At 43.9% G+C, this 24,588-nt stretch overlaps 1 protein-coding gene across 1 annotated transcript in view; it reads right to left on the bottom strand.

Annotated features, from left to right (window-relative positions):
• The window catches only part of LOC115461760 (killer cell lectin-like receptor subfamily B member 1C), a 43,657-nt gene that overhangs the window by 17,492 nt on the left and 1,577 nt on the right, over nt 1-24,588 (bottom strand). Inside the window, exons 3-4 of the mRNA XM_030191805.1 lie at nt 10,523-10,618; nt 2,800-2,895 (exon numbers count right to left, since the gene is read on the bottom strand). Coding sequence (XP_030047665.1) covers nt 2,800-2,895; nt 10,523-10,618 — 192 coding nt within the window. The remainder of the gene's footprint in view (nt 1-2,799; nt 2,896-10,522; nt 10,619-24,588) is intronic.

The following is a 24,588-nucleotide window of genomic DNA, read 5'->3' as shown; positions in this document are numbered from 1 at the left end:
TCAAGCCCAGCATCCTGTTTCCAGCAGTGGCCAATCCAGGTCACAAATACCTGGCAAGATCCCCAAAGAGTAGCAACATTCCATGTAGAACCCCAAAGAGTAGCAATATTCCATTCAGAATCCCAAGTACATAAGTGTTGCCATACTGGGACAGACTGAAGGTCCATCAAGCCCAGCATCCTGTTTCTAACAATGACCAATCCAAGTCACAAGTACCTGGCAGAAACCCAAATCGTGGCAACATTCCATATAGAACCCCAAAGAGTAGCAAGATTCCATTCAGACTCCCAAGTTAATAAGTATTGCCATACTGGGACAGACCGAAGGTCCATCAAGCCCAGCATTCTGTTTCCAACAATGGCCGATCCAGGTCACAAATACCTGTGAGGTGTCATGTATAAAAGGGGTTCTATTGAGCCTGAATTCCTCTTTGACTAGTCTGAATGCAGTAGGAAGGACATGTTTTTCCAGCTCTGTTTAATTCGTAAACTTAAGCCTTAGGTGACACAGAACATTCTTGTCACCTTAATTTGTGCATTGGTGGTTAGGAGGTTAGATTATTGTTTTTAGCCATTCCAAACATTTCATTAAAAATACCTCAACTTGTGCAAAATATGACTGTTACACTTTTGGAGGGAGGTTTTAAGTGGGCCATACGATGCCATTGCTAAAGCATTACTGCATCCAAAAACCTAAATTTTCAATTCAATGTAACCATATTTTTAAAGAGTGAACCCAATGTCCTTGCAGAGAGCTATCTAAATAATGAAAACATTGAGCTATTGCTAAGACATTGGAGTTGACTCCCGTTAAAAGCCAGGGTATAATTTAAGGTTTTATTGGTGGTTTATTGTTCACTGTATAGGGAACATCTTTGTATCTTGCTGCGAAACTACTACTACTACTACTTATCACTTCTATAGCGCTACAAGGCATACGCAGCGCTGTACACCATACACGAAAAGACAGTCCCTGCTCAAAGAGCTTACAATCTAAATGAGACAGGTAAACAGACAGAACAATTAAGAGGTAAGGGAATTAAAGAGGTGGGGTACAGGGCAAATGAGTAGTGGCTAGGAGTCAAAAGCAGTGTCAACGAGGTGGGTTTTTAGCCTGGACATGAAAACGGCCAAAGACGGAGCTAGACGTACAGGCTCTGGTGCAGCGAGATAAAAAGAACGGAGTCTGGAATTAGCAGTAGAGGAGAAGGGGACAGACAAGAGAGATCTATCTGCAGAGCGGAGTGCCCGAGGGGGGGCATAGGGAGAGACAAGAGTGGAGAGGTACTGGGGAGCGGCAGAGTGAATGCACTTATAGGTCAGTAAGAGAAGTTTGAATTGAATGCGGAAATGGATAGGGAGCCAGTGAAGTGACTTGAGGAGAGGGATAATGTAAGCATAGCGACTTTGGCGGAAAATGAGTCGTGCAGCAGAGTTTTGGACTGATTGAAGAGGAGAGAGATGGCTAAGTGGGAGGTCGGTGAGAAGTAGGTTGCAATAATCTAGACGAGAGGTGATGAGAGTGTGGACTAGGGTTCTGGTAGAGTGCTCAGAGATGAAGGGAAGGATTTTGCTGATGTTATAGAGAAAGAAACGACAGGTTTTGGCAAACTGCTGAATGTGAGCAGAGAAGGAGAGAGAGGAGTCGAAGATGACCCCAACGTTACGAGCTGATGAGACAGGGAGAATGAGAGTGCTATCCACAGAAATAGAGAAAGGGGGGAGAGGAGAGGAGGAGGGTTTAGGGGGAAAGATGAGAAGCTCGGTTTTGGTCATGTTAAGTTTCAGATGACGTTGAGACATCCAGGCAGCGATATCAGATAGGCAGGCTGAAACATTGGTCTGGATGCTGGTTGAGATTTCGGGGGTAGAGAGGTAGATCTGGGAGTCATCAGCGTAGAGATGGTATTGAAAGCCATGGGATGATATCAGAGAGCGAAGGGAAAAAGTGTAGATGGAGAACAGGAGAGGACCGAGAACAGAACCTTGAGGTACACCGATAGGTAGTGGGATAGAAGTGGAAGAGGATCCACCAGAGTGTACACTAAAGGTGCGAAGCGAGAGGTAGGAGGAGAACCAGGAAAGAACAGAGCCCTGGAATCCAAGTGAAGACAACGTATCAAGGAGTAAGCTGTGATCAACAGTGTGAAAAGCAGCGGATACATTGAGAAGGATGAGGATAGAATAGAGACCTTTGGATTTGGCCAGAAACAGGTCGTTGAAAACTCTGCCTTTACTCCTCAGCTAGATCTCTTAGGGGTCCTTTTACTAAGCCGCGGCAACGTTTTTAGCTCGCAGTAGAAACCAGCTGGTGGTAAACGCTGTGGCGCCCACAGGAATATAATCAGGGTCTTGGCATTTACCACCAGCTGATTTCTACCATGAGCTAAAAGCACTACCGCGGCTTAGTAAAAGACCCCCTTAGATCATCCCAGGGAGGTCTGCTAAAACGGCCATCATTGGCTGAGGCCTGCTTGACCTTTACTAGGAACTTGATATTACTCCAACAATTGAAACTATTTTTATTCCAAATCTCTTTCAATGTTATGTGATGATATGGTATTTGAAGGATTTTTTAATTTACTGAGATTTGTTAATGATTTGTCAATTTAATTCACTATTTTTTTTTAAATTTTTATCTATTTAGGATTGTAGAAGATGTGGAGAGTATAAGCTGAAGAACATGAAATGAAATGCTGTTTTGTTCTTAAAAAATAAGTACAAGCGTTGCACTCTGGGTAAAAAACGTTATTTCCTCATGTCTGAACTTGGGAAACCATCACGCCATGTAACACTGTACCTCTCAAGATCTTCCATTTCTGTAACTTCTCCAGTGTATCCTGTAACCCTGATCGTGCTTGGGTTAATGCCACTGTATCCTTCTGACACTTGTGATCTAAAGAAGGGGAGAAAAGACAGAGGTGGAGGCTGACTGATAGTGCTGGTGGAGACAGATACAGACAGGAAAGCAAATGATACAGACTGTCTTGCTGGCTGGCTGCCTCCCTCACCTCAATGACTCTCCTTGACTTCCAGAGTGCCATTAAGCCTTGGTCACCATTCATTACCTCCCCCCCCCCCCCCCCCCCCCCCCCCATTCCCCATTCCTAGCTCTGCATCTGCCTCCTTTCCTCTGCTATGTGCACTGTCCCACCTGTGAGCTCCTTGCTCTATCATGGGATCCATTTAGTCTTCCAAGATTTTCGCCCTTCCTCTCTTTTTGATTGGCACACTCAAAAAGAAAAAAAAGGGAAAAATTCAGAAACATGAAATCTCAGCAGAGCAGACTTGCAATGCCACCCACCATGCCACCATCATAACTACCTTGAAATTCAGGCTCTCTCAAACCATAATGTCTGATGAAAACTGGACATTAGAGACATCATCCTGTGTGTGAGTTCCAGGTCCAGTATTGCCCCTTCCCTCATGAGTTCCCCTCATAACTCATAGGAGAAGAGCCTTTGAAAGTTATCCCCAATCGCTCTACTTCATATTGGTTCTGCAGACAGGATACTCCAATCCACATCCAGCAGGCTAAAGTATCACCCTCCCGTCCCATCTTTTTGGTATGTTTGACCTGATCTCCATCTAGCTTCTCTGTGCGAGTCAGAGGTCTATAGACCACATCAATATGGATGGAATTGCTACAATCCTTTTCCAAGATGGTCCACAGCACTTCCTCCTTTCTCCGTACCTCCTGCATTTCAGTTGCTTTAATATTAGTTTTGAACAAAACTAAACAAAAAATGTAAAAACAAAAAAGCCCAAGAAACAAAAATAAACACCCCTTGTGTAATATTTATAAGAGCATTTATATTGTTTGGAAAATACTTAAAAACAAACCCTTAGAAAAATCCTTAAACAATAGGATGAAAAGCTGATAAACTCATATATAAGCAATCGAACCAAACACCATCAGACATTGACTATAATCACTGCTTACCCCAAAAAACACAGTTTAAAGTCTTGAATAAAAAAACATACTGTATATTATGAGAAATTAAGCAGAGAATACCCATTTTCTCTTCAACCATGTAGTCTTCAGCCCAGCATGACCTTCAAAACACTCCTCCAACCTCTGACACAGTAATATATTTCGATGACAACGATTTCATCAGGGAGGGTAAGATCATATAACTCTTCAAAGACCTGATGAACCTCACTGAATTAACTATATTAACTCAGAAAGCAACACTAACTGCCTTTGTGGCTGGCATAAGTGATCACACTTGTAACCCACCCCCCGAAAATGACCTTGCTTGGAGGGTGGGAGGAAGGATTTTCAGGGTGGTCACTAAACCAGGGGTCTGGGTGGTTTTGTGAAGGGCCAGCCCAAGTGGCAGGGTTAAAAGATAATAAAGGGCATTGCATGGAGAAAATTCTGGTCTTTGGTTGCTCATCCCCGATGAGACCCATAGCACTAAGGGGGAAATCCTGGGTACGATTTGCAGTGTGGTGACTGGAAGTTCCTGCCTCAGGGCAGAGAGTGCCTGCAGAGTGTTCCCGACTTGGGAATGAAGGAGGAGTACTTGAGGAACAATACACCTCAGGTAGGAGGTGTGGGAGGGAAGTGCCTCACTTCTGGCAGGACTTTCACTGCATGCGTAAATTACACCTGTTCCGGAATGGGACAGTGAGTAACTGAAGAGACTACCAGGTGAATTTTCGAAAGAGAAGGGCGCCCATCTTCTGACACAAATCGGGAGATGGGCGTCCTTCTCGCAAGGTCGCCCAAATCGGCATAATCAAAAGCCAATTTTGGATGCCCTCAACTGCTTTCCGTCGTGGGGACAACCAAAGTTCAAGGGGGCGTGTCGGCAGTGTAGCGAAGGCGGGACTGGGGGCGTGCTTAGGAGATGGGCGTCCTCGGCCGATAATGGAAAAAAGAAGGGCGTCACTGACGAACACTTTTTTTTTCACGACCAAGCCTCAAAAAGGTGCCCGAACTGACCAGATGACCACCGGAAGGAATCGAGGATCACCTCCCCTTACTCCCCCAGTGGTCACTAACCCCCTCCCACCATTAAAAATAAAGTTTAAAAATACTTTTTTGCCACCCTCTATGCCAGCCTCAAATATCATACCCAGCTCCATGACAGCAGTATGCAGGTCCCTGGAGCAGTTTTAGTGGGTGCAGTGCACTTCAGGCAGGCGGACCCAGGCCCATCCCCCCCTACCTGTTACACTTGTGGTGGTAAATGTGAGCCCTCCAAAACCCACCACAAACCCACTGTACCCACATCTAGGTGCCCCCCTTCACCCATAAGGGCTATGGTAGTGATGTACAGTTGTGGGTTTTGGGGGGCTCAGCACACAAGGTAAGGGAGCTATGCACCTGGAACCTTTTTCTGAAGTCCACTGCAGTGCCCCCTAGGGTGCCCGGTTGGTGTCCTGGCATGTGAAGGGGACAAGTGCACTACGAATTTTGGCTCCTCCCATGACCAAATGGCCTGGATTTGGTCACTTTTGAGATGGGCGTCCTCGGTTTTCATTAGCACTGAAAATCGGGGACGACCATCTCAAAAACGACCTAAGGACGACCATCTCTAAGGTCGACCTCAATTTCATAATTTGGGCGTCCCTGACCATATTATCAAAATGAAAGATGGATGCCCATCTTGTTTCAATAATACAGGTTGCCCCGCCCCTTTATGGGGACGCCCTCATGAAAACTTGGGCGCCCCGTTCGATTATGCCCCTCCACGTGGAGATGAACGTGGACTGAGAATTTAAACAAATGAAGATTACCAAGTACTTTGTTCCAGTTGCAAATAGAAGAGATTTGAGATCGAAGTGATTTTTGCATGCCCTGATTAATTGGAGATTATGTTTTGCGTTGTGCTGACCATCTGAAGACCCTGAAATGTACAGACGAAGTTGACTCATTCATGAACTGTCTTCAAAAATTACTGTTAGTAAAGCATGCTGAAGTTTGCAACTGAGACTGTGGATTGAAAGTGAACGGAGGAGTGCCCAGAAAAAGCGTTTCCTCGGACTACCGGAGTTAATCCGGCCCCGGCCTGCACCCAGCTCGAGTGATCCAGCCAGTGGGAGCAGTATGTGTGTGGAAGTTATTTCGTTTGTGTGACACCGGTCCTGAGAAACCCTGGGGTGAGGAGCTGAGCCAGAAGGTGAACCTGCGATTACACGCTTAATATATAGGTGAATATTTGCTCTGTTACACTAGTATTTTATAAAGGAAACAGGGCACCTATTGTTTTTATACAATAGGGTCCAGATAGGTGCTTTCCTGGTGCCTAAATATAGGTGTCCCTTCAAAGAACTGTCCTCATATCTAACCAGATCCCAAAGCACTCATACTGCTCCTTCTTTTACTATTCTCCATGGCAGATAAGAATAGCCATACTGGGTCAGACCAATGGTCCATCTAGCCCAGTATCCTGCTTTCAACAATGGCCAATCCAGGTCATAAGTATCTGGTAGAAACCCAAATAGTAGCAGCATTCCATAATACCAATCCCAGGGCAAGCAGTGGCTTCCCCCATGTCTATCTCAATAGCAGACTATGGACTTTTCTTCCAGGAAGTTGTCCAAACTTTTTTTAAACCCAGATACACTAATCGCTGTTACCACATCCTCTGACAATGAGCTCTAGAGCTTAATTACTCATTGAGTGAAAAAATACTTCCTCCTATTTGTTTTAAAAGTATTGCCATGTAACATCATTGCGTACCCTGGGCCTGGTCTTTGTAATTTTTGAAAAAGTAAAAAAATCAATTCACTTCTATTTGTTCTACACCACTCAGAATTTTGCAGACCTCAATCATGTCCCCCCTCAGTTGTCTCTTTTCCAAGCTGAAGAGCCCTAACCTCTTTAGCCTTTCCTCATATGAGAGGAGTTCCATCCCCTTTATCATTTTGGTGACCTTTCTTTGAATCTTTTCTAATTCCAATCCATCCTTTTTGAGATACGGCAACTAGAACTGCATGCAGTACTCAAGGTGAGGTCGTAACATGGAGCGATACAGAGGCATTATTTTTTTTGGGTTACATTTGTTCCCCGCGCTTTCCCACTCATGGCAGGCTCAATGCGGCTTACATGGGGCAATGGAGGGTTAAGTGACTTGCCCAGAGTCACAAGGAGCTGCCTGTGCCTAAAGTGGGAATCAAACTCAGTTCCTCAGGACCAAAGTCCACCACCCTAACCACTAGGCCACTCCTCCACTGTTGCTACTATTTGAGATTCTACATGGAATGTTGCTATTCCACTAGCAACATTCCATGTAGAAGTCGGCCCTTGCAGATCACCAATGTGGCCGTGCAGGCTTCTGCGAGTCTGACGTCCTGCACGTACATGCAGGACGTCAGACTCACAGAAACAGAAGCCTGCGCAGCCTTCTATATGGAATGTTGCTAGTGGAATAGCAACATTCCATGTAGAATCTCCAATAGTATCTATTTTATTTTTGTTACATTTGTACCCTGCGCTTTCCCACTCATGGCAGGCTCAATGCGGCTTACATGGGGCAATGGAGGGTTAAGTGACTTGCCCAGAGTCACAAGGAGCTGCCTGTGCCTGAAGTGGGAATCAAACTCAGTTCCTCAGTTCCCCAGGACCAAAGTCCACCACACTAACCACTAGGCCACTCCTCCACTCCTATTATAATATTCTTGGTCTCATTTTCCATCCCTTTCCTAATAATTCCTAGCATTCGGTTTGTTTTTTTGGCCGCCGCCACACACTGGGCAGAAGATTTCAGCGTATTATTATTATTATTTATTGCATTTGTACCCCACATTATCCCACCTTTTTGCAGGCTCAATGTGGCTTACAGAGTGTTGTTATGATGCAGTCATTACATGATTTTAAATACATAAGCTGAAAGTAGATGAATTAGATGCAAGGTGCTGTAAAGGTGTTGTGAGAAGTGTTTTTGATTCACCTGAGTGATTTAAGGAATGATTTATTAAAGATGTCTTTCGTAGGCTTTGTTGAAGAGGTGTGTCTTCAAAGATTTGCGAAAGCTGGTTAGATTGTCCATATTTTTCAGGGCCATGGGTAGTGCGTTCCAGATCTGTGTGCTTTTATACACAAAAGTAGTAGCGTATGACTGTTTGTATTTAATTCCTTTGCAGCTGGGCCGATCTTTTGGCGTTTCTAGGTGGTAGGTCCACTAGGTTTAACATATAAAGTGGGGCGTCTGCTTGGATGATTTTGTGGACGGTTGTGCAGATCTTGAACTCGATTCGTTCCTTGAGTGGTAGCCAATGTAGCTTCTCTCTTAGAGGTTTCGCCCTCTCGTATTTAGTTTTTCCAAAGATGAGTCTGGCTGCGGTGTTCTGGGCTGTCTGGAGTTTTTTAATGGTCTGTTCTTTACAGCCTGCATACAAAGTGTTACAGTAGTCCAGATGACTTATTACTAATGACTGTACTAGGGTACGGAAGATGTTTCTTGGGAAAAAAGGTTTTATTCTCTTGAGTTTCCACATCAAGTAGAACATTTTTTTCGTTGTATTCTTCACGTGGGTATCGAGTGTGAGGTATCGATCAATAGTGACTCCAAGAATTTTCAGATTTTCTGAAATAGGGAGTGTGCAATATGGTGTGGTTATGGTAGGGTAGTTGATTGTGTTGTATTGGGAAGTGAGAACTAGACATTGAGTTTTTTCTGCGTTCAGTTTTAACTGGAATGAGTCCGCCCAAGAGTGCATGATTTGGAGGCTCTGGTTGATCTTGTTGGTTATTTCATTTAAGTTACTTTTGAACGGGATGTGGATCGTGACATCATCCGCGTATATGTAGGGGTTGAAGTTCTGGTTGGCAAGAAGTTTGGCTACTGGTATCATCATAAGATTGAAAATAGTTGGCGAAAGGGGGGATCCCTGAGGAACTCCACATTCCGGTGTCCAAGGTGGTGATCTGTCATTGTTCGTTGTTACTTGGTAGGATCTGGTGGTGAGGAATCCTTTGAACCATTTGAGAACTGGGCCTCCGATTACACCTTGGGTGCTGACTCGTAAGGTCAGAGCCTCAGACACACATGCATACTGCTGTATCACAGGATGGATATAGTAGAGGCAAGAACAGAGCAAACTCACTCACACATTGCTTCATCGAGTCCCACTAGCAGGTCAACTAACACCATGGATAGCCCAGGGATAAGACCGTCTTATTTCGAGGGCAGGGGGAGGCCCCTCAAATAATGTCTATGACACAACTTCTTAATAATGGCCGTGTAAAGGTTCAGGAAGGATCCCATCACTACAGAGCGCTCACACCCTGCACTGAGATGAGACACACGGTTGCCATACAAGCCACGGTCCATTTTATCCATCCCTCCCAACAGTCCTGGTTCTGATAGGGTAAATTGCATCATGAGCTGCATTAGTGGGAACTGTACACACACTTCCTCTTCCTTACAAACATAGTAACATAGTAGATGACGGCAGAAAATGACCTGCACGGTCCATCCAGTCTGCCCAACAAGACAAGTCATATGTGCTACTTTTTGTGTATACCCTACTTTGATTTGTACCTGTGCTCTTCAGGGCACAGACCGTATAAGTCTGTCCAGCAGTATCCCCGCCTCCCAACCACCAGCCCCGCCTCCCCACCACTGGCTCTGGCACACACCGTGTTAAGTCTGCCCAGCACTATCCCCGCCTCCTAACCACCAGTCCCGCCTCCCCACCACCGGCTCTGGCACAGACCATGTAAGTCTGCTCAGCACTATCCCCACCTCCCAACCACCAGTCCCGCCTCCCACCACCAGCTCTGGCACACACCGTGTTAAGTCTGCCCAGCACTATCCCTGCCTCCCACCACCGGCTCTGGCATAGACCGTATAAGTCTGCCTAGCACTATCCCCGCCTCCCAACCAACAGTCCCGCCTCCCACCACCGGCTCTGGCACAGACCGTATAAGTCTGCCCAGCACTATTCCCACCTCCCAACCACCCAACCAACCAAACTTGCTATGCAAGAAGTGTCTCAGTCTTGTACTAAAGAGACCAGCATCCAGGGTGAGAATGTAAGTTCTTATTCCAGCTCAGTACAGGGACACCAGCCATCAACACACTAAACTGAGACACACACCTTTCACAAAGTGAAGCTCACTGTTTTTGAGTGGTAGACTTTCTGTCACTGAACTTATTACCCATATATGACCTTTGAACTGGAAATGAAAGGCAGCCCCCTCAGCCATCCTGTCCTTCTGATTGGCATTTTTAATGTTTTTTTTAATGCTTACAGTGGATTCCTGAGAAGGACTTTCTAACTCACTAATAATCTGGAAGGTTTACAGTCCTCAGGGACTGTCAGGCCATTTGTGTTTTCAGGATATCCACAATGAATAAATATGAATGACATGTATGTGTATACACTGCCTATATTTTATGCAATATCCCTGAGGACTCTGTTGAGAACCACCAGAAAACAGAATTATAAATAACTGATGTGCTCTCTCCGCTTCTGAATATAGTGCCAGAGATTTTGCAGGGATATGTGCTACATATACCAAGAGTTATGTGATAATAACACAGAAGAGTGGGTATTATACTTACAGAGTACCCCCAGGGTTATTGACAGCGTCAGCAGGAGAAGATCCAGGATCAGCAGGAAAACTGCAGCACAGAACCAGAAGGACGTACATTGCTGGGCTGAAAGGACAAATAGGATAAAGAAAATGAACCTTTATTATTCACCTATTGCTGCAAATAGAGAACGCTCAAAACGAATCTTTGCAGAGAAATCCTCAGCATAGATTTGCCAAACTAAATTATTTCCCCTGGACCAGTAGCATAGCCAGAATGCCATTTTTGGGTGTACCAACGGGTAATATTTCCTCCTATTCGTTTTAAAAGTATCACCATGTAACTTCATTGAGTTTCCACTAGCCTTTGTACTTTCTGAAAGAGTAAAAAAATCAATTCACTTGTACCCATTCTACACCACTCAGGAGAACCAAGTAAACTCCACAACAAAGAAAATGTTCCAATGTGGAAACTTAAAACGCCTAAAACCTTTCTTCCCAAGGGAAACATTCTGTAAACTTATACAATCAATGGTACTAAGCCATGCATATTACTGCAACGGAATATATGCGGGATGTAAAGAACAACTCACGAAGAAACTCCAGACCTCCCAGAACACAGTAGCCAGGCTGATATTCGGTAAAACACGTTTCGAAAGTGCCAAACCACTCCGAGAAAAACTGCACTGGCTCCCAATTAAAGAACGAATTACCTTCAAAATCTGCACCTGGATCCACAAAATTATCTAGTCCCAGGATACATGATAGACCTCATAGATCTACCAGACGCTACACATCTACCCGTTCCACTCCACTCATTATTTTATAACCCTCTATCATATCTTCCCTCAGCCACCTTTTCTCCAAGCTGAAGAGCCGTAGCCGCTTTAACCTTTCCTCATAGGGAAGTCGTGACATCCCCTTTATCATTTTCATCACCCTCTGCACCTTTTCTAATTACACTATATCATTTTTGAGATATGGCAACCAGAATTAAACACAATATTCAAGGTGCGGTCGCACCATGGTGCAATACAAAGGCATTATAACATCCTCCTAAGTACATAAGTATTGCCATACTTGGAAAGACAAAAGGTCCATCAAGTCCAGCATCCTGTTTCCAACAGTGGCCAATCCAGGTCACAAATACCTGGCAAGATCTCAAAAAAGTACAAAACATTTTATACTGCTTATCCCAGAAATAGTGGATTTTCCCCAAGTCCAATTTAATAATGGTCTATGGACTTTTCCTTTTTTTTTGTTACATTTGTACCCCGTGCTTTCCCACTCATGGCAGGCTCAATGCGGCTTACATGGGGCAATGGAGGGTTAAGTGACTTGCCCAGAGTCACAAGGAGCTGTCTGTGCCTGAAGTGGGAATTGAACTCAGTTCCTCAGGACCAAAGTCCACCACCCTAACCACTAGGCCACTCCTCCATTCCAAAGCCGTCCAAACCTTTTTAAAACTCTGCTAAGCTAATAGCCTTTAACACATTTTCTGGCAACGAATTCCAGTAGTAGAGTTGAATTACACGTTGAGTGAAAAAAACTTTTCTCTAATTCATTTTAAATTTACTACCTTGTAGCTTCATCGCATGCCCCCAGTACTAGTATTTTTGGAAAGCGTAAACAGACACTTCACGTCTACCCGTTCCACTCCACTCATTATTTTATAGACCTCTATCATATCTCCCCTCAGCCATCTTTTCTCCAGGCTGAAGAGCCCCAGCCGCTTTAGCCTTTCCTCATAGGGAAGTCGTCCCATCCCCTTTACCATTTTCGTCGCCCTTCTCTGCACCTTTTCTAATTCCACTATATCTTTTTTGAGATGCGGCAACCAGAATTGAACACAATATTCGAGGTGCGTGTACAAAGATTGGAGGCAGTCTCAATTAAGGAGAAAAGCTTTACTCAATGACACTTGGAATATTTAGAGAACCAGATCAGAAGACTTAATTTGAGATTACTGCTATTGAGATGTTCAAGAAGTATATGGTGGAAACATTGACAATGTCTCCAGACTCTTTGCCTCCTGTCACGAAATGCCTAACCCCCCTGCCTTGGGTTACCCCGCAGCCACTTAGAGGGTTTATCCCCAGTACAGCTCAGGTCTGCCTGCACCTGTCGCTTGTGCTCTACACTAGCACCATCCTCCCACCAACTGGGTCACAACCTCCTCTGGGCAAGTCTCTCACGCTCAAATTATCCCCAGTGATTTCTACATTACTGGGGCCACACTCCCAGTGGTCCCACAGTTCCCAGAAAGCACTCACAGACTCAACACACAAACCACTAGGTTTCTTTATCAGTCCAGACAAGCAGAGCAAACAATTTTATTTATTCTCATATAAATTGAACACTGAACAAAAATGTGCAAATAGCAAATAGTAACAAGTAGCTGAAAAATGGATCAATTAGAAAACTAACTAAACATCTATATACTGTCTAAACAGCACTTGGGAGGATCAGGATATATAATTGTTCACAGAGCCTTAGCAAAAAGATCTGTCTCTTTATTTTTCCAAGCTAAGACTGAAACATCGGCCAGCATCTGCTGGGTAATTTTCAAAACTCCAGGCCAATCAGAGCCCAGAACAGTCAAGTTTCAAATAAAAACTGGTTACAACACTACAGACACTTCCTATTATCTGTGTGCCAAATAAAGAAAGAGGTCTGTAACAGCGTTAAGCATAAACATGCACCATCTGCTGGCCAAACAGGAGAAGTACACGTCAGAACATAATGCAGGAAAATATCCAATACATTTTACATGCTTACAACACACTATTTCTTCACACCTCCTATCACCAGGGCTCAGTATATAACAGGGCATTAGGAGTTCCAAATGGCCCGGTTTCTCAACCCAGAGGTGAATGAGATATGAACTCAACTTCCTTTTTGGAATTGTATCTGGAGATTATTACTCAAAGGACTACTTTGGTGGTGACATTTGTTCTTAAGCCTGACTGTAATACTGTTTTAAAACTTTTTCAATATCTGGAGTTGTTGTTTACATGCTCAAAAATTAGGGTATTCCCTGTTTTAGCAAGAGGAACACTGGCAAGGTGCAAAGCCTTCCTGCCATTACGTCTAGGATTCAGGCTTTGGGGGCTAACTTTGTGTTACGATTTCCCTGTATTTGTCATGTCGTGTTTGAGGGTGAGCAATTTCAATTTTTTGAACCTCAGCTAATAGTCAAACATGTCTGGCTCACCAGTCTATAATTTCCTGAATCACCTCTGGAACCTTTTTTAAAAATCTTCATTACATTGGCCACCCTCCAATCTTCATGTACCATGCTTGATTTTAAAGATAAATTACATATTACTAACAATAGCTCTTCAAGTTCATTTTTCAATTCTATCAGTACTCTGGGATGTATACCATCTGGTCCAAGCGATTTGCTAATCTTCAATTTGTCAAATTGCTCCATTACATCTTCCATGTTTATAGAGATTTGTTTCAGTTTCTCTGGCTTGTCAGCATTGAATACCATTTCTGGCACCGGTGTCTCTCCCACATCTTCCTCAGTGAAGACCGAAGCAAAAAATTCATTGAATCTCTCCGCTATGGCCTTCTCTTCCCTGATAGACCCTTTTATCCCTTGGACATCTAGCGGTCCAACTGATTCTTTTGCCGGCTTCTTGCTTCTAATGTAACAAAAAAGTTATTATTCTGTATTTTTGCCTCCAACGCAATCTTCTTTTCAAAGTCTCTTTTTGCTTTCCTTATCAGCGCTTTGCATTTGAGTTGCCATTCCTTATGCTGTTTCCTATTACTTTCAGTCGGATCCTTCTTCCATTTTCTGAAGGATTTTCTTTTAGCTCTAATAGCTTCCTTCACCTTTTTTAAATCATGCTGGATGTCATTTGCCCTTCCTTCCTCCTTTTTTCATACGTGGAATAAGTGTGGGGTGGGCTTCCAGGATGGTATTTTAGATCAGCATCCACACCTGATGTAAATTTTGACCTTTGCAGCTGCTCCTCTAAGTGTTTTTTTTTTTTTTTACTGTTCTTCTCATTTTATCATAGTCTCCTTTCTGAAAGTTCATTGGTAACATATTGGATTTCCTATGTGTACTTACTCTAGAACTGATATCAAATCTGATCATATTATCATCACTGTTATCAAGCGGCCCCAGCACCATTACCTCCTGCACCAGATCATGTGCTTCACTAAGGACTAGGTCTAGAATTTTTCTCCCTCTTGCTGGCTCCTGAACCAGCTGCTCCATAAAGCAGTCGTTGATTTCATCAAGGAATTTTACCTTCCTACCATGCAATGTTACATTTATCCAGCCAATATCTGGGTAATTGAAATCACCCATTATTATTACGTTACCCAATTTGTTAGCCTCCCTAATTTCTGATAACATTTCTACATCCTGGCCAGGCGGACGGTAGTACACTCCTATCACTATCCTTTTCCCCTTTACACATGGAATTTCTACCCATAGGAATTCTAAGATGTGTTTCATTGTTCTGCAGAATTTTTAGTCTATTTGATTCAAGGCCCTCTTTTACATATAATTCCGAATATTTTCAACTCATTATGTCCTTTTTATCTAGATTCACGTGTTTGTTTTCTTTTTTTATGTGCACACCACACTCTGTTCCTCATCATTGGGGATGTCGTCCCTTCCCGAGCTCCTTGCAGTTATTTTATCCACAGATATGACAGTTTCTATTTCTTCATCTTCTGCTTCAACGCATGTAAATCCCCCTCCCCCCTACTTATGTACTTATATATCCTTCTGCACTGAATATTCTCATGCACTCTTTAGTAATAAGTCAGTTGGATTACTGTAGCTTTATATATGGGTCTTCACGTAAAGGATCGTCAGCAATTACAAATTGTATAAAAAACAGCTATTAAAATAATGAACAGCTTAAGAACATTTCATCATGTTACACCGCACTTGATAAATGTACACTGGTTACCCATAATGTTTTGCGTTATATATAAAATTCTGTTTACTAGTATTTAAAACTTGTACTTCTAATGAACCACTTTATTTGAAACTAGTAATGAAGGCCCATTTCTGGCAGCAATGAAACAGGCGCTACGCAAGGTCCTCCGATGCCTGGCATAGGCCCCGCCCATCCCACGTTCGTGCACGGCGGCCCCCCCCCTCCAAAATCGGCAAACCCCCCTTCTACTACCCTCCCCTCCTCTTACCGGGGTCCCAGCCGCAGAGGCAGAACTGAAGGGCAAGGTAGTTCAGAGATTCTGCTGCCTTCCGTTGTGTTCACTATGAGCTGTGTGCCCTGACTGTCTGGTCCCGCCCTCATTTCCTGTTGGGCGGGACCAGAGAGTCAGGGCACAGAGCTCATAGCGAAGACAACGAGCTACCTTGCCCCTCAGTTCTTGCGCCGGGACCCCGGTAAGAGGAAGGGAGGGTAGCAGATGGGGGCTAGCGATTTTGGAGGGGGGCGACCGTGCACGTAGGGGGATGGGCGGGGCCTATGTCGGGGAGGGGAGTGCCGTTGCGCGGGTGGAGGGATGGCTGAGAGACAGATGGGAGTGGTTTGTCGTTTTTGTAGGGGGGTGACGTGCAGGGGCATCTCTGAGAGTAAGACGAGGGGGTTGGATTTTGGAGGGGGGGCGACGCGTAGGTACTGTATGGGAATGACGGCTGCGTTGGGGAGTGGAAAGAGAGATGACAGAATGGGCTTCCTACCTTCGTGTACTTGTGTTCATTATGACCTGTCCTCGACGTCATAACGTTGTGACGTGAGGGCGGGGCACAGATAGATGGTTACTAAAAGTGGTTACAGAGCTTCAAACTTACGAACCCTGAAGCCACAAAGTGAGCCTTAGAACATTGAGGTTGCTTTTTATGTGCAGATGGGGCGTGGCTGAGGGCAGGTCTATGAGTGAGGGTGATAGCCTAGCCTACAAACAGTACAGGAGTTCAGTGCTTCACTGTCAGGGAGTGAGCTTCAGAACGTTTGAGGGGGGATTTGAGCTTCAGAACGTTTGAGGGGGGATTTTATTTATATATAGATGTTATCTAGTCCTATATGATCTCTCGTGTGCCTTGAGGTCAGAGGAACATCAGCGCCCCTTCATGTACTCACTTATATGGAAATTCATCATGAATATACTAGATATAGTGTATATTCTCAGTACAAGCTCCAAAACTCTGGAATTCGTTACCAGTTCAATTAAGACAGTGCTCAAGTTTGGATACTTTCAAATCAGGCTTAAAAACCTCTCTTTTTAAGGATGCCTTTCTTACAGTGCAATACAGTCTTTCACCTTACCTCACAAAACTACACTGGCTGCCAATAGCTGAAAGAACTAAGTTTAAGGTTGCCTGCCTAGTTTTTCAAATTCTTCAAAGTGCTACCTCTGCAATTCCTGATTAACATCTCATCCATTTGCATTGTTCACTCCAGCAGACTAAAACCAAAGTAAAAAAAATCCCAAGTAAAACCAAACTTCTATGGGTCCCTAACACATGGATTCATACCCGACATCAAAATCTCTTTTGGGAAGTACAAACTCCCCTTCAAATCACAAGTCAGGAACCTTGGAATACAGTTAGATTCAACACTTACTCTGATTCCCCAAATCCAAGCAACCTTCAAGAGCTGCTTCTACTATTTGCGACAGCTACGCTGCCTCTCTCCTCACATCGAGAAGGTAAATCTTATCCCAGCTGTTCATGCCATAACATCAAGACTGGATTACTGCAATGCACTATACAATGGTCTGACTACAAAGGGCCTGCACCAGCTCCAGTTGATTGAGAATGCAGCAGCAAAACTCATAGAAGGTTGCAAGCGACGTGACCACATCGCACCATTTTTGCAAAACCTTAATTGGCTACCAGTACAATACAGGGCCAGATTTAAAACTCTGATTGACCTTCAAGGCTCTGAAAGGAAACGGCACTGAGTACATGAAATATAGGATGATCCTCCACTCCTACCCTAGCTGAGATAATATTTAACCATTTCTCTGACTGCATGTGCAACTTTCTTTAAATGAATCACCTTACTATCTAACTCTTCCTATTTCCTTACTTTTCTATATGTTCCATCTTTGCTTTACCCTTCATTATGAATTAAAATGTTCTATTACGTATTGTGTTGACATTGTAAGTAGTGTATTATGCCATACTTTGTATTGTTTTTGAATATTTTTACTGCTCTAATTGCCTATTGCTCATGTTTGATCTATTCTTACTGTACACCGACTTGACTGAATTTCTTCAAAAAAGGTGGTAAATAAATCCTAATAAATAAATAAATAAAAGAACAATTGATCCTAGCACCACTGTTTCACAAGGGAATCCGATCTCAGAAGATCAACTCGCTCTTCCTAGTGGCAGGGATCGCATTATGCAATTCACTCCCTCTGGCTATCAGAGCACAGAATAACTACCTCAGCTTCCAAAAGAAGCTAAAAACCTTCTTCTTCCCAAAGAATGTTATATAACACCCACCAATCACTTTAGAAATCTCAATTTTAACAAATACTATAATCACACAGTATAACGTCCTAAAACATCACAGCTGTCCAATAAGAATGTATTCATCCACTGTCCTATTTATAATCTGTACCTGTTGTTTCCACTGATGTTATAAACTGAACTCTAATCAGGGGGTGTTAGCAATATATAAGGGAAAGGGGCAATGGGATGTTAAGTGACAAGGACCTGCAGTGGGAATTGAACCCCGTTCCCCAGGATCAAAGTCCACTGCACTACCCACTAGGCTACTCCTCCACTCATTCAACCAATAAGAGCCAACCTTATGTGATGTCACAATGGCTTGATTGCCCGATACTTGGCTCACTTCTGATATTGTGATGTCATAAGGGAAAGGGGGAAAGGAAAATGGGACTTGGTATACCGCCTTTCTGAGGTTTTTGCAACTACATTCAAAGCGGTTTACATATTATATACAGGTACTTATTTGTACCTGGGCAATGGAGGGTTAAGTGACTTGCCCAGAGTCACAAGGAGCTGCAGTGGGAATCAAACTCAGTTCCCCAGGATCAAAGTCCTAGGCTACTCCTCCACTCATTCCACCAATAAGAGCCAACCTCATCAGTGATGTCACAATGGCTTGATTGCCCGATACTTGGCTCACTTCTGATATTGTGATGTCATAAGGGAAAGGGGGAAAGGAAAATGGGACTTGGTATACCGCCTTTCTGAGGTTTTTGCAACTACATTCAAAGCGGTTTACATATTATATACAGGTACTTATTTGTACCTGGGCAATGGAGGGTTAAGTGACTTGCCCAGAGTCACAAGGAGCTGCAGTGGGAATCAAACTCAGTTCCCCAGGATCAAAGTCCTAGGCTACTCCTCCACTCATTCCACCAATAAGAGCCAACCTCATCAGTGATGTCACAATGGCTTGATTGCCCGATACTTGGCTCACTTCTGATATTGTGATGTCATAAGGGAAAGGGGGAAAGGAAAATGGGACTTGGTATACCGCCTTTCTGAGGTTTTTGCAACTACATTCAAAGCGGTTTACATATTATATACAGGTACTTATTTGTACCTGGGCAATGGAGGGTTAAGTGACTTGCCCAGAGTCACAAGGAGCTGCAGTGGGAATCAAACTCAGTTCCCCAGGATCAAAGTCCTAGGCTACTCCTCCACTCATTCCACCAATAAGAGCCAACCTCATCAGTGATGTCACAATGGCTTGATTGCCCGATAGTTGTGATGTCATAAGGGAAAGGGGGAAAGGGAAATGGGACTTGATATACCGCCTTTCTGAGGTTTTTGCAACTACATTCAAAGCGGTTTACATATATTCAGGTACTTATTTTGTACCTGGGGCAAAGGAGGGTTAAGTGACTTGCCCAGAGGTGGGAATTGAACTCAGTTCCCCAGGATCAAAGTCCACTGCACTAACACTAGGCTACTCCTCCACTAAGACCTAAATTGAACTGAACTGAACTGAACATTTATTTATTTATTTATTTATTACATTGGTACCCCGCGCTTTCCCACACATGGCAGGCTCAATGCGGCTTACATAGCAACAATATAAATAATTACAAAGTCGTAAGAAGAATATACAGTTTGTGGTAAACGCAAAACTAATGGGGATAACGGAAAGTAAGTTAAACATAGAAGGAATTAGGTTCAGAAGGAAATGAGCGTTGGGGGGTAGGCGTAGAAGATGGAAAGGAATGGATATGGGATTGCAAAAAGGATAATATTCTTATGCTTGCTCTGGAAACTGATGACTTCTGCTGTGGCTCTGACTATAAATGCAATAGCCCTATATGATTTTACCTCCCCCCCACATACACTGTCACTCTCTCTTTCCTATCTATATTGTAGTTCTTCCCCTGTTTCCTACTGTATCCTGCCTAGTCTTTTAATTTACATTCTAAGCCGCTTTGATGCTTTTTCCCGTAGGTGGGGTAGAAAGTTTTAAATAAACTTGGAAACTTGGATATAATGCTACCCCTCCACCAATTCGATCCACCCTATCACTGCGATGTAATTTGTACCGTGGTATAACAGTGTCCCACCAAGTCTCAGAGATGCCTATTATATTATTATTATTATTATTAACATTTGTATAGCGCTACCAGACGCACGCAGCGCTGAACACCTGACATACAGAGACAGTCCCTGCTCAATAGAGCTTACAATCTAAAAATAATACAGACAGACAAGACAATTAGGGGCGAGGGAAGTACCGGGTGAGAAGAAACAAGGGGAGGCAATTGAGAAGTAGCTAGGAGCCAAAAGCAGTGGTGAAAAGGTGGGTTTTCAGCATAGATTTGAAAACAGATAGAGATGGATTTAAACGTACAGGCTCAGGAAGTCTATTCCAGGCATAAGGTGCCACGAGGGAAAAGGGACGAAGCCTGGAGTTAGCGGTGGAGGAGAAGGAAGACGACAAGAGAGATTTGTCTAGTGAGCGGATTTCACAGGGAGGAATGTAGGGAGAGATGAGAGTGGAAAGGTAATGGGGAGCTGCAGAATGGATGCATTTAAAGGTCAGTAAGAGAAGTTTGAATATATCTACCTTTTCATTTAGTGCAATGTATTCTAACTCTCCTGTCTTGTTTCTTAGACTTCTGGTATGTAAATATAAACATTTCAAACAAGGGGCCTTGTTTACTAAGGCGTGTTAGTGTTTTTAGCATGCCTACACTTAGCGCGCACGCTAACCATGTAGGCGCCTATAGGGATATTGTAGGTGCGTACATGGTTAACACGCATTAAAAACGTTAACGCGCCTATAACGCTGCTTAATAAACAGGGCCCAATGTTTGTTGTTCCGATTCACAACTTGCTCAGCAGTTCACAGTGTTAATTTGCAATCTTGAAAATCTGTTAAAGACACCTGGAGGGGCATAATTGAACGAAAACGTCTATCTCCATGGGCGTTTATCTCCGAGAACGGGTCCGTGAAGGGGCAGACCGAACCGTATTTTCGAAAAAAATAGACGTCCATGTTTTATTCGACAATTTGTGAGCTGGGCGTTTTTGTTTTTCAGTGATAATGGAAAATGAAAGCACCCAGCTCAAAAACGAATAAATCCAAGGCATTTGTTCGTGGGAGGGGCCAGGATTCGTAGTGCACTGGTCCCCCTCACATGCCAGGACACCAACCGGGCACCCTAGGGGGCACTTTTACAAAACCAAAAAAAGGTAAAAGAGCTCCCAGGTGCATAGCACCCTTCCCTTGTGTGTTGAGCCCCCCAAATCCCCCTCAAAACCCACTGCCCACAAGTCTACACCATTACTATAGCCCTAAGGGGTGAAGGGGGGCACCTACATGTGGGTACAGTGGGTTTGGGGGGTTGGACGACTAATAAGCATTAAGCAGCACAATTGTAACAGGTAGGGGGGGATGGGCCTGGGTCCACCTGCCTGAAGTCCACTGCACCCCCTAACAACTGCTCCAGGGACCTGCATACTGCTGCCAGGGAGGTGGGTATGACATTTGAGGGTGAAAATAAAAAGTTGTGAAACATCATTTTTTGTGGTGGGAGGGGGTTAGTGACCACTGGGGGAGTCAGGGGAGGTCATCCCCGATTCCTTCTGGGGGTAATCTGGTCATTTAGGGCACTTTTAGGGGTCTTATTCGTGTAAAAACAGGGTCCAGGAAAAGTGCCCTAAATTCTAGCTACAAACGCATACTTTTTTTCCATTATCGGCGAAAGGTGCCCATTTCTCCTCGCCCGATAACCACGCCCCAGTTCCACGCCTCCGACACGCCCCTGTCAACTTTGTACGCTTCCGCGATGGAGTGCAGTTGAAAACGTCCAAAATCGCCTTTCCATTATACCGATTTATTCGTTTTTGTGAGATAAACGTCTATCTCCCGATTTGGGTCGAAATCTAGGCATTTTTCTCTTTCAATTATAAGGTGTCTGGTCTACTATGGTTTCAATCGCAACCTTGCTATCGAGATGCCCAACCTTCCCTATTTTGATAATATCTTTTAAAGATACCTTGTTCCAAACCATGCACTTTTAAGCAATCTTCGGCCTTCCTCCAAGTTCTAGTTTAAAAGCTGCTGTAGCTCACTTTTAAATGTTGACGCCAGCAGCCTGGTTCCATCCCGGTTAAGGCGGAGCCCATCCTTTCAGAACAGGCTCCCCCTATCGCAGAATGTTGCCCAATTCCTAAAATACCTAAATCCCTCATCCCTCACCACTCCTAAGAATAAAAGATGAGGAATCAAAAATGGACAATAGTAAGAACAGAGAGAAATTTTAAAAAATGTTTGAACTATGTATCTCCAACAAAGGTATCTCATCTACCTTAACATCTTCCTAAAGGTGTCAGCGGGTCATATATCAAAAACTGACAAGAGAATTAAAAATTTTAAAAAATGACAACAAATAACCTTAAAAACCACAATTAGGGAAATAAAAATCATGACAGATGTAAAATTCGTAAGTCTCAGACAGCAGAATCATGTCAAGTATATAATTCTGAGGCAAACTATCAAGTTATAGGTAGGCCGGCGAGGGGCATGCCGAGCAGCCGCACACAACATGGCGGCTGCTGCCCGGCAGCTCCTGCGTCACAGCGACCCTTCCTTTCCGGCTTCCCCATCGGCGATTGAGATGACGCGGCAGGAGACCCCTTTGCCGTTGGTTGGGAAGCCGGAAGGGGCAGGGCTACAGGGGAAAGCATAAAAGCTGCCAACGAGGGCTAGGGAGCCTCTTGTTGACAGCGAGCGGCGCGGGAGTTTCAATCGCGGTATTAGCCGGCTATCAGATCAGCTGATTTCCCTCCCTTTTTTTTATTTTCTCCGTTTCTCACAAAAGCCGGCCATTTCCCTTTCCTTGTTCTCGATCGCGGTGTAGCGGTGTCGCGCCTTTTCTAAAATTTTGCTTTTTCCACAGAGCCAGCCATCTCGCAATCATCACGGACAGAGAGCGGCGCGGGAGTTTCCAACGTGGTTCCCCACACGGTAAAACCTGCTTTTCTTTGTTTCCCTATCGCGTTTCTAGCCGGCTTTCAGATCAGCTGGCGCCACCAGGTTTGCACTTGCTCAAGAAGAGCCCTCAACCCCAGGCACTCAACAAAACCTAAGAATTAGGCTTGGAGACCTAGCCAGAGCTGCTGCTGTGTGTGACCACCACCTGCTGAGATAGAGAACATACTGAGGAGTTTCCGGCAGCACATGACCACATATAGGGAGGCAAAAGGATTGCTCTCTATCTCCACCTGCTGGTAGATGGACACAACCCACCAGTCTATGGATTGATCAGCATGATGATATGGAACAGCTGATTCCTTTTGTTTTCCCTATCGCGTTACTAGAAAACCTGGCAGAGATATAAAGTATATTAAAAAGAAATCAAATACCACCATGTTCCTATGGCTATAAAGAAGCCAAGAAAACCAAAAAGTATAGGGGAAAAAAAAAACTTATAAAGGGGTCTTTAACTAAGCTACAGTAAGAGATGGTTTTTCTCATGTGCTAAGGCCATTTTTACTGCTACTGGACTACTACTACTACTACTTAGCATTTCTATATAGCGCTGCCAGGGTTACGCAGCGCTGTACAAGTTTAAACATGGGGAAGGACAGTCCCTGCTCAAGAGAGCTTACTAGAATTTCCTGTAGTGAGCTGTCTTTAAAAGGTAAGATTTGTGGGGTTTAAGTCTCCTTTCCTAAGGTTCACCTCTAATGGTATGTTTCTCCTTTTTCTTCATTTGTGTTATACTTATCTTCCTGAGAAATTTGTACACCAGTTTCTTAATTTTATCTCTATTGTTTGCTCTTAACCCTATCCTTCTATTTTTGCTAATAATTTAGACGTAACTAATGTGTAAGATGATATATACTGACATAAAAACAACGCTATGCATGGTCTTTATTCTCTGCAGTGAGTGATACAGTGAGATAGAAGGGGTAGAAATGTCTGGGGATGGTCTTTATTCTCTGCAGTGAGTGACACAGAGGGGCATTTTCGATATGATGTCTAAATCCAATTTTAGATGTTTTGCAAAAAACGTCCAAAATCTGAATAGGAAAGAAGGTCATTTTCAAAAGAGAAAAACGTCTATTCTTTGTTTTCAAAAATATTGTTTCTAACAAAGGTTTTATGCGTTGGACTTTTTATTTTTTTTTGGTCCCTTTTGAAAAGAAAAAATGTCCAAGTGAAAAATGTAGAAAATCAAGCCACTGGGATGTAGGAGGGGTCAGCATTTTTACTAGACTGGTCCCCCAGACATCCCAGGAGATAAATGGGGCACTCTAGGGTGAACTGCAGTGGACTTCAGAAGCACGCTCCCAGGTACACATCTCACCGTTGAGCTTGTCTTCTGAGCCCCCCCCCCAAATCCACCCAAAGCCTACTGCCCACAACTGTACACCACTACAATAGCCCTTATGGGTGAAGAGGGCACCTATACATGGGTACAGTGGGTTTCTGGTGAGTTTTGGAGGGCTCACAGTTTCCCCCACAAATGTGACAGGTAGCGGGAGATAAGGACCAGAGTCACCACTAGGGGGTCACCCCCCTGATTCCCTCCAGTGGTCATCTGGTCATTTAAAGCAACATTTCTGACGGACTTCATAAAAAAAACCATCTAAAAATTGGTTTTGAAAATACCAATTTGGACGTTTATGTGAGAAAA

The sequence above is a fragment of the Microcaecilia unicolor genome, chromosome 2, assembly GCF_901765095.1.
Source record: "Microcaecilia unicolor chromosome 2, aMicUni1.1, whole genome shotgun sequence".
NCBI classification, from domain to species: Eukaryota; Metazoa; Chordata; class Amphibia; order Gymnophiona; family Siphonopidae; genus Microcaecilia; species Microcaecilia unicolor.
This window is presented reverse-complemented; position numbering and strand designations above follow the sequence as displayed.